Source organism: Eurypyga helias, unplaced genomic scaffold (genome assembly GCF_000690775.1).
Source record: "Eurypyga helias isolate BGI_N326 unplaced genomic scaffold, ASM69077v1 scaffold34056, whole genome shotgun sequence".
Lineage (NCBI taxonomy): Eukaryota > Metazoa > Chordata > Aves > Eurypygiformes > Eurypygidae > Eurypyga > Eurypyga helias.
Window position 1 is genome coordinate 4,131 of NW_010256549.1, and position 10,733 is coordinate 14,863.

Genomic DNA, 10,733 nt, shown 5'->3' on the forward strand with positions numbered 1-10,733 from the left:
TGCTGTCTGACTGCTCAGGGACAGGGGATGCACTCGGAGTTACACTGGATGAAGTTGTGCTATGCTGAATTTCCCTCTCGGTATTTTGCTCAGGACTCACTCCCCAGGAAAGGCTTGTTCTTTACCTTAAATACAATCAGTGTACTCAGACAGGCTCATGAGAGGGAGCAGTGAAACCCCTGCCCCCTCAAAGCAGATGAATATGAAAAGAAAACACCAGGTAAAATTCTCCCACTTGAAGTTTCAACAAGAATATATTTATCTTTTGCACTGAAAACCGTTTGTTTGGGGCGTTTCCCTTTCAGTACAACAAAGTCCAGTGCCCACAGCACAGTGCAGGCCTTGGGCCCGCACAGAGATGAGTCCCACAGGCCAGACGACGGCCACCAGCAACGCAGCGTGGGGTCAATCCCATCGGTCATCCAGGAGAAGCGGAGCGACGGCCGTGCCCGTCGCTATAACGACATCCCGCTTCGCTTCTTGGAGTCCTTCCGTGCAATGGGACTGAAGGACAAGATCTCCTTGTAAATGTGCTCTTGAAAACAGAACAGAACAACAGTGAGTATCACTAACGTGTGATTTTAGAGGACGGAGTGGAAGTCAGAGCCGTTTGTGCAGAGAGGAGGTGCGCGGTGGAGGGGATACAGGTACAAGCTGGGAGAAGAGGCAGAAAGCAGAGAGGCAAAAAAGAGTCTGCCTGAAGGGACAGAGGGATCTTTGCTGAACGCATAAAGGCAAGAGCAAGGCAAGGGAGACACACGCTCCTCGGGGCACCAGCAGGCAATCGCTGCCTCGCTCGGCGTGTGCGCAGGAAAGAGAGAGGCAGCAACGTCCCGTGCTAGACACAACTTTAAACTTCTTACTTCTCCACTCATCTATGGAAAGCTTTTCGTGCTCCAGAGAATCATCATAGGACTGTTGGGCCTCTGTCTCCTCCTCGATGTCCCGGAACTGGTCGAAATAGGGGTGAGCCAATGCCTCCGTCGCTGTAAGGCGCTTTTCCACATCCAGCTGCAGCATCTTGTCGAGCAGGTCCACTGCTGCAGAAGAGGGACAGGGCTAAGCAAGGGGCGATGGAGAGCAGGCACCCTGGGCATGAACCCTGCAAGGGGTGAGACTCGTGTTTCCATCAGCATCTCCAGAGCTGAGGGGGATTCCTCAACCTGGCCAAGGGTGCGTGGAGCTCCCGTCAGCGGGGATGCAAACTGCCCAACAGCAGCCTCAGGGATCTCCTTCTGACAGAAGGGGGTGTAAACTGTGCAGAATAACCAGCTACTCCTGAACAAGCCTGGCTGCACGGATGGGGCTGCGAGAACATGAACGACGAGCCAGTAACTTCACGGCAGCTTTCAGTTTTAATCATCAGCTTTCACTCTGACCCCCACAGCTCAAAGTAGCCGTGGGTAGTCTGTACAGAAACCTCTGCGTCCCTGGTAAACAGGAAGGCAGGAAACTCAAGATACCAACCCGTCTGCCAGCCCTGTTCCACCATGATTTTAACAGCTTAATGCTCTTCTTCCTTTCAGCTTTGCTTGCTCTCACCTCTAATCTTTTCTTGGGAAAAGAGCTCCTTCTAGGAGAAGAATTTCCACCCTGAAAATGGCACATTTCAACTGCCTGTTAAGATCAATAGCTCCAGGTGTTCAACAAACAGTTATGGTCTTAAAGAAGAGTAAAAATAAAATTACTGGAGTGGATCACGGGGCTCTTAACAACTTATCAGCACCGATAAGGTGCCTTAGACGTGGTGCTGGGCCATAAGAATGGGAAGAGAAGAACCGGTTTAAGCTATCGATGTGACGTCACCCGCCTGGCGACACACAAGAGGCTCTGGAAGCCAGTATCAGCCAAAATTCATCCCAACTCTCATCCCTAGTGAGGCTGATATATGCGACTGTCCTAATCCCATCATGTGCATCCCAAACCTAGACATCCCCTTACAGCCAGCACACGCTCTCTTCTGGCTTGTTGAAACAAGAGTCAGGAGTTTCTCTTCCTTAAATATTGTATGTGACAGGCTGTGTCATTTTAACATTAAATAAAAAAATACAAAAATTAAGTAAATCACAGAATCACAGGATAGTTTGGGTGGGAAGGGCCCTTAAAGATCGTCTAGTTCCACCCCCCCTGCCATGGGCAGGGACACCTTCCACTAGACCAGGTTGCTCCAAGCCTCATCCAGCCTGGCCTTGGGCACTCCCAGGGATGGGGCATCCACAGCTTCTCTGGGCAACCTGTCCCAGTGCTCTCCACCCTCTGCGGGAAGAATTCCTTCCTGATATCTAATCTAAACCTCCCCACTTTCAATTTAAACCCGTTACCCATTGCTGCTTTAATGCCTGTAAAGGATAATTTTGCTTTAAATTCACACATGAGCCCTGGGGAGGGGGTATGGCACAACCTGCAAGGGAGCAAGTTGTGAGCAAGAGAAAGAAACTCGCAGCTGTGGTGGCCAGCTTACTCCTTTCTGGCCCTGAAAATGGGTGAGAAATGCAGGCAGTGACTTACCCTGAGGATTGGCTTTGGGGAAAAGCACAGACAAATCCTTCTTGGGGATTTTAGGAAGGGACTTGATATAACTCTTGGCCTGAAAGAGGAAGGAAAGCACAGGCGTTTACTGCACGTGGACAAGCGCTGGGGGCTGGGCAATGCCACTCACGGCAAGAGCAAAGGCAAACGAGCAGCGAATCATCCCAGATGTTGCACTTCAGCGACCACCTTGCAAGGAGCTGTTTTTATCAACTGAGACACAGGAATATTCCTGCTTGAAGGGCCAAACCGCAGAACGAAGGAGGTCGGTAGGTTGCTGGGGCGTCCCCTGGGGATCCCTGCAACCCACACTAGTTCCCAGCGCAACGCCAAATCCATTGGATGCGCCACTACCAAAGGGAAATGTCTTCCTTGCCAAGGGGGAAGACTGCTGTCGCTCCTCTCCGCTGATGTAAGAGCAGCGCCTCCGCCCTCTCAAAACCATGGCCACATTAACCTCCCCCCACACCGCTGCCAGCAAGGCCTGAATCCACAGGGAACCTTCTTACCGCTTTGTCCTCCAGCTTCTCCACAAAGTCTTCTCCTGGGTGCCCTGTTACTTTCAGGATCTGAGTCAGTTGATCCAGGTCTGGCAGGCTGCGTTAAAGATCACCCGGCTGGGACCGAGCCCCGGACACGACAGCTCAGCCCGCGGGAGCTACGAGCGGGTTATGATACAAACCCAAGAGCGCCGCACATGTGGAGACTCAGTAGACTGGCAGAGAGCTCCAAGGCTCCTCCCGGGATGCCATTTTCATCAAGGGATAACTTTGCTGGCACAACTCTGCCAGGGCACGTGCCCTTCGGTCTGGGGACCGAGCTGCGGCCACGCGAGGCGAGATTGCTGACGTGGGGCGCGTACCACCAGCACAGAGGGGCATTTCCACGGGTGGCTTGGCCCCCTTCTATCTTCTCCCTTTGCCTCACCAGGAAGACCCACTGGACCCTGCGATTACCTCCCGGTAAACCAGCCCAACACCCATTTCTCTCAGTAGCTTATTAAAGCCCTTTCACACACACCAAGAACTATTACCCCCTCCCCAGGGGAGAGCTTCAGCCTGAAAGGATACAATCTTTTCCTTTAAACAGCGTTTTCCCGGTCAGCATTTCCGCCATGATGCAGCCAATAGACCAGATATCCACTGTCCAGAGAGAAAAAGGGGGAAAAATTAATAAAGAAGGTTACAAAGGAAGGAAACGATTGCTGGGGCTGTTCTCGCAGCCCGCACCGATTCAGATCTCACTCCCATTTTCCCCCTTCCCCCGTTGTTCCTATGCTGCTAAAATCTCTGCTGCCATTGCTTCCCGCAGGCGGCAGCTCTGGGACGCGCTCCAGGGGACGGCGGTGACGAAGCCGACAGACGTTTGGAGGATTACGCGGGATCTGACCCAGGCGGGATCCCCGGCTCGTCGCCCGGCGGTCACGGCGCGGAAGCAGCGCAGCTCACCCGTCTGGTTGTAATGCATCCAGTTCAGGATGACTTCCGGGGCTCTGTACCAGCGCGTAACCACGTAGCCGGTCATTTCGGCATCGGCGTGTCTGGCCAGGCCGAAGTCCAAGATCTGCAGGTCACCAAAGGAAGAGGGTGAAGCGGAAAGAGAAATCCTAAGGGCAAGTGAGAACCTACTTCTAAGAGGAAACGAAGCGGAGTCAATCAGGTAATAACGAAGCTCCAACTACACCACAGCCACCCATCACGGTTCAAAGAACTAACAGGTTTGTCTTAATTCCACTGTAAATTGCAAGCTGGCTGCAAAACCAGTTGTGTGAAGACCCTGCAGAAAGGATCGGTGCTGTGTGCTACCTGGAAGGTCGATGCCTTCCTTGAAGCTTACGTTTCAGCTCTGTGAGCCTTGTTTAATGGAGATCTTCCCCAACCCAGCGGCAAAGGCGTGCTCCCAGGCCACCACGACTCGCCCGGTCCTATAAAAACACCCTGCAGCTGGCAGGGGTGGCCTCTCCCTCAGCACCGGAGGTGACCCAACCTTACAGGCCACAGAGCCATCCCCTGGGCCTGCCAGCACACCGCACCAGCGAGCAACCCCCTCGGAGCGGTACCCAGAGCAACTCTGGGATCACAACCGCCACATCGGTGAGAACCAAAAGGGTTGAATCCAGTTATCCGTCGGGGAGCGCTCACCCAACACTGCGATGGCTCAGCAGCATTGAATTTGTTTAGGAAGTCGTAGGAATTCCCGTGCCGCAGGAATTACAGGGACAGGATGTTCATTCCAAGTCTTGGGCCCTGATTCAGCAAGTTACATCAGCAGGTGAGAATTTCCCACTGCCTGCAACTGCCAGGTGACGAAACGCCTCGACTGGAGTCTCAGGAGGCAAGAGGAACAGGACGGTGCCTAAAAAGGCGGAGCAGTTCCGATACGCTACACAGTGGTGCTTTTCCACCTACCTTCAGCTGACAGTCCTCGTTCACAGCCAGGTTGCCCGGCTTCAGGTCCTACAACAGACAAGAGCAGCATAACGGGGATGGTTTGATTCGCCACGCACCGACACCAGCCTCAGCCGAACCTCTGCTCGCCTTGGGGGGGTCCCACAATGTCCCAAGTCCAGTATCAATGGCAGAGGTGCCACGCCTGCTGTGGGGTACAGCTCTGGATACCTATTTTATTTTGGCTGAAACAGTTTTAGAATCACAGAACTGTTTTGGTTGGAAAAGACCTTTAAGATCACTGAGTCCAACCGTGACCCCAGCACGGCCAAGCCCACCCTAAACCATGTCCCTGAGCACCATATCAACTCGCCTCAACCCCCCCCGAGGGATGGCAACTCCACCACCTCCCTGGGCAGCCCCTTCCAACGCTTGACGACACATTCCATGAAGGAATTTTACCTAATATCCAATCTGAACCTCCTCTGGTGCAAGTTTTAACTCAAAAAGCAGCATTAAATGCTTCACAGCTCATTGGAAAAATACAGCATTTCCTCAAAATGCCGCGCAAGCGAGTGGATCAGGGGTAGGAGGGAAAAGAGGGAGGATGCCAGAGAGGCCTTAGAGCCAACAAGGCTATTAGTGAGATGTCTGGGAATTTATTAACCTCCCGACCGAGCAGCGTTGCAGCTAAGCAGACAAAAACCAGAGTAAGCGCACACCAACTTACCCTGTGGATGATTCCGGCTGAGTGAATATACTGCAATAAAGAGAGAAGCCACAGTGCGATCAGCAGCAGACAAGACTCTCCTCTCCAGCAGAGAAACAAGAGCTACGGACAAGAACTCGCCGAGAACACAACGTGGGGCCCGGCCCCAGCGAAACCTCCACGCAGCATTTGGGATTTGCAGTGACATCGCCGCCCCAAAGAGGAGGTGTGGAGCGGGAGAGGAGGTACAGAGCAACAGCTCCTCACCGCGAGCCAACCGACAGCTCAAAACCAGCAAAGGCATCAGGGCTAGAGGTAGGAAAGGGGTCAGCAGATGACACGAGAACTTTATTGGTTTGTTAACTATGTGGAAAAACACAACTCATCATTAAAACACAAACTTGGAGACCAGATTTGAGTTGTAAAAACTGACCACGTGCTCACAGCAGTTAAAGCTTCCTGGTGTTCTTCTCCCCGAACGTAAACTCAAGGTAACGGATCTGGGGAAAGGTGTAAGGTGAGCTCCCTAATGCCTCTAAGCCACTGCTGCGGCTCAAGGCAAGGGACAGCACGAGGGTGGCGTCAAGGCACTGTCCGCACCTCGGGGCCGCAGGGATTGCTTTCTGCTCTCTCAAGGCCAATTAAAGCAGCATATTCCTTCCTTATCCCACTGAACAGAAAACCATTCCCTCAACAACAAATACGTGTTCTCAGGGGGCGTCACGAACCCCCCAAACCTTCCCACACAGTGTCGGAGGGGGCTTTTGTTACGCTCCACCCCGCAGCGACGTCAGAGGAGACACGAGGAGTCGCTAAACTCCCCCAGACCCACCTACCTTCAGCCCTTTGAGCATCTGGTAGACCAGGTACTGGATCTTCTCATCGCTGAATTCCTGCCCCATGATCTTCTGTAAATCTGTCCGCATGTACGGCATCACCAGGTAGCTAAAAGGCATTAAGACAAGGCCCTGAGTCTAGAAGAAAAACACAAGGAACCAGGCTAGCCTTGTTCTCGCTGGTTTGCTTTCAGGCTGTGCGACTGTAGGGCGAGCTGTTGTGACAATGTCCCGAGCACAGCCTGCAGCGATGCCAGGATTTTGACCTGCTCTGAAAACGGCCCTATCTGACATCACAGAATCATGGAATGCTTTGGGTTGGACGGGACCTTAAAGACCATCCAGTTCCAACCCCCCTGCCATGGGCAGGGACACCTTCCACTAGACCAGGTTGCTCCAAGCCTCATCCAGCCTGGCCTTGGGCACTTCCAGGGATGGGGCATCCACAGCTTCTCTGGGCAACCTGTCCCAGTGCCTCCCCACCCTCTCCGTGAAGAATTCCTTCCTGATATCTAATCAAGGAAGAACAAGGATTTTCCAAACTTTAATGATCCTGCATTAGTTTCCTTTGGACCTCCCGGGATGTTCGATTTTGGACGGCCTCACGCCATCTGGGAGCTGAAACACCTCGCGCAGCTTCCGAGATTCTTGCAAAACTGCTGCACTGTCCCCCAAATTCATCTCTAACGTTCTCCAGCCACATCCACGGGAGAAACCTCCAACTGCCGTCTTTGGCCTGCGCCAGCCAGTACTGCTAATCAGGTGACGGTCTTCCAGCGGGAACTGCTCCGAGGGCCCCCTCATGCTTTCCTGCGGGCTGCTCAAGACCCAGGAACCCAAAAGCCAGGCACACGCTGCTCGTGCCCAAAGATGGTGATGGGAAAATAACTCGCCCGACCTCACCATCCGCACCCAGGGAAATGCCGAAAGAAGGGAAAAGCCCAGAAGCACGAAGAACGCCAGATCTTTACAGCTCTTGGTTTAATTGCCCCAGGGCCTGGTGACAATGCTGCTCCCATTCCGACCGCAGGCTCCGCAGCCACACAGGCAGTGCCTTCCCACGGATCACGCTGCACACGCTACGCCACGGCACGTAATGCCTGTTACACGCATCGGCCTATATATACCGTGTTCTCCACGCTGTGAGCATGGCACGGGACCTCCTTATGTATCCTGGGGGTTTTAGCCACGGGAACTGACTTGGCTTTTGATTCTCCTTGTGATTTGGGGCTGTCTGCCTTCAGTCTGGCCCCTTTTCAACTCAGTCCGTTGGACGGCACCCCAACCCGACCCGTTACCCCTGCTGCTACGTCACCAGTGTCTTGGGCAAGGGCTGTCTAGAGGGAGCCAACGCAAACCCCAGACTTACAAGTCCTGGAATCCCTGGTAGGAGGTGGCGGAGGTGAAGACATCAAGCAGCCCAATGACCTGATGGAGAAGAGAAGCCCCAATTTACACCTGGGAAGCATTTGCTGCGCACACAGGACTCGGGTAGCAGCTCTCCATCGGCTCATAGGCACGGGTGAGCACCGAGAACTCCATCCGAGGAATCCGAGGACTCCTCACAATGCTGCACAGCTGCTTTTCCTCTTACTAATACATGGGAGCACCCACTGCGCATCTGCTTCAGCCTGGTGCCAGCGGGGCGCAGCAGACAGCGGTTAAACCCCAGGACTACCTGCACATGCCAACTGTCAACACCTCCCAGTTAAACTCAAGGAGATGCTGCCAGAATGGACTCACTTCTACGTGGCAAGAAAAATGCCCCTGGTTTCATCAGGAACGGAGTAAAACGGGCACTTACGTTCTCGTGTTGCATGTGCTTCAGCAGCATGAGCTCCCTGTACGCCCTCTTGGCAAAGATCTCCGACTGGAACGGGCGGCAGAGCTTCTTGATAGCCACTTTCTCCCCCGTCTTCTTGTCTACGGCTGAACTGCAGCACAGAAATAGAACCCAGCTCTGACACTGGCACTGGGTGTTAACAACTTCCGTACCACGAAAGGTGGTTTCCTAGGGAAGAGCTATTTCCGGAGCTCAGAGAACAGCAGAGAATGGCCCCTTGGTCTTTCCCAGTGCAGACACACAGATGGCACCCAGTCTGACACTGGGCAGCAGACCAGCCCGTGCTCCTGGGAGAACGAGGTGGGATACCAAGCAGAGCAGTAGTGGCTCCTCTCTATCACACAATCCCAGACTGGTTTGGGTTGGAAGGGACCTTAAAGATCATCCAGTCCCCCCCCCTGCCATGGGCAGGGACCCCTTCCACTAGACCAGGTTGCTCCAAGCCTCATCCAGCCTGGCCTTGGACGCTTCCAGGGATGGGGCATCCACAGCTTCTCTGAGCAACCTGTCCCAGTGCTCCCCACCCTCTGCGGGAAGAATTCCTTCCGGATGTCCCATCTCAATCTCCCTCTTTCCATTTAAACCCGTTACCCCTTGTCCTGTCACTCCCTGACCTTGGAAAAAGTCCCCCCCAGCTTCCTTGTAGCCCCCCAGGCACTGGAAGGGGCTCTAAGGTCTCCCCGGAGCCTTCCCTTCTCCAGGCTGAACCCCCCAACTCTCCCAGCCTGTCCCCATGGCAGAGGGGCTCCAGCCCTCGGAGCATCTCCGTGGCCTCCTCTGGACTCACTCCAATGCTTTATTCCCCTTAACCTGCAGAAATGAGCCAGCAGAGCTGCGAGAAGAGGGAAATATGGTTCAAGGTCAGGGTTAGTTCTGACTCTGCCACTCCCTGCCCAGTGCGGAGATAAGGGAATAAAGCGACTGCGGCTTTGCCATGGCTCGGAGGCTGTCATCTCTTAAGGTCCATCAGCCGCTCTCGCTGCATTCTGGAGCAAAGCGGATGTCACACACCGGAAACACAGGCTGCTGGAATTACTTCTCCTGCATTCGGGATCTTTGATGCGATAGGAACGCTCCTGTGCGCAAGCGGGTCTGGCCGAAAACGAGAGGCTTTTACAAAGCTACTGAAAGCACGGTACCAGAGCCGGAGACGGGCCGTGTTACTCCTCTGCTCACAACTGCTCTTTGCGGTGGGCAGGGCCATCCCGCCACACTTTCCCTGCGTCTGGAGGCTGATGAGATTGCACAGGAGGCCGCAGGCTCCTCCAGATAAGAAGCGGGGAGGGCGGTCCGCAGGCGGAGATAGATGGTGGTGGTGTTTTCCAGGGTGTGTCAGCGTGCCCCGTTACACACTGCTGCCCCAGCCCTTCCTTGACCCTTCCAAGAGGCAGAGGAAGGGTTTTCCCTGCCAAACCCTGCTGTGGGTTTCCAGAGCCGTTCCCACCACTTCTTGTAAATCCTTATCTCCTGAGGAAACAGAAGGGCTATAAATCGGCACGTGCAGTCCCACGGCTTTCAGCTGCACCGGGGGAGCAAGCCCAGGTAACGCTGGTGCTTTGCACGCACCCTCCAGCCTTGCGCAGACGCACTTCCCTGCTTCCTTCTCCCAAGGGACACAGGATTCACGCCCCATGGCCCCTGACCGCCAGGCTCCAGCCTCTGCTCCTTGCAGGGCCCAAGATGGGGAGGGGCAGGTGCCATAAAGCTGTAAAGCTGCTCCTGTGACCGCCGGGGCTGTCGCTCCGAGGCGAAACTTCATCAACAGGCAGGGAAATTGCCACAGCACCGCAGTCAAAGGGCGCACGTCGCCGGGTTTGGGGCTGATTGCTTTAGGAGAGGTGGGAATATCCCGCTCTGCGTGGCTTTGCCTTTGTGTCAGTGCTGAGGAAGGGTCAGCGGTTCAAAGTCTCTCGCCCATTTCTCCGATTGTCAGCCGTGAGCAGTCAGCTGGGCTGCATCCGCCGGCAGCCTGGGCCATCAACAGCTCCCAGCGGGCAACCTCCCTGCTCGTGGCCACCAAGGTTCTGTCCAGGCGCCCTACACTGTGTGTGAGGAGAGCAGAAACACCTCCTTTGGTACGGCGGTGATTTCATCAAAGCATCCAGCGCCCGAGCAGCTACAGGAGGCAGCCTCAGGCGCCGTAGGAGATCTCAGGAGGGCAGTGAAGAGTTGTCTCAGTTCCAGGCCTTGGCAGAGGGGACAGCACAGTGTAAAGTTCTCCCAGGAGTCAGGGAAGGAAGAGGAAGGCACTTGGACCAGAGAGTCAAACAGCTTCTGTGGGATCCCAGGCAGATTTCCCAGTGAGAGGGTGCACGTTCTCACCCGCCTTCCCGGCTGCTGCACCTAACCCCACCACTCAAGCCGGGCGGCAGAGCCTCAGCCTGCCCCGCGCCGACTCGCGCCCCCCGCAAGGCCCAGCCAAGCACAGC

The 10,733-nt window shown here is 54.7% G+C and overlaps 1 protein-coding gene across 1 annotated transcript in view; it reads right to left on the reverse strand.

Moving 5' to 3' along the window:
• Positions 1–237: 237 nt before the first annotated feature.
• Positions 238–10,733, reverse strand: part of MAPK13 (mitogen-activated protein kinase 13) — a 12,359-nt gene continuing 1,863 nt past the window's right edge. Inside the window, exons 2-12 of the mRNA XM_010153702.1 lie at positions 8,266–8,398; positions 7,831–7,889; positions 6,462–6,570; positions 5,647–5,676; positions 4,938–4,985; positions 3,978–4,092; positions 3,600–3,671; positions 3,039–3,118; positions 2,509–2,587; positions 864–1,040; positions 238–535 (exon numbers count right to left, since the gene is read on the reverse strand). Coding sequence (XP_010152004.1) covers positions 456–535; positions 864–1,040; positions 2,509–2,587; positions 3,039–3,118; positions 3,600–3,671; positions 3,978–4,092; positions 4,938–4,985; positions 5,647–5,676; positions 6,462–6,570; positions 7,831–7,889; positions 8,266–8,398 — 982 coding nt within the window. The 3' untranslated portion in view covers positions 238–455. The remainder of the gene's footprint in view (positions 536–863; positions 1,041–2,508; positions 2,588–3,038; positions 3,119–3,599; positions 3,672–3,977; positions 4,093–4,937; positions 4,986–5,646; positions 5,677–6,461; positions 6,571–7,830; positions 7,890–8,265; positions 8,399–10,733) is intronic.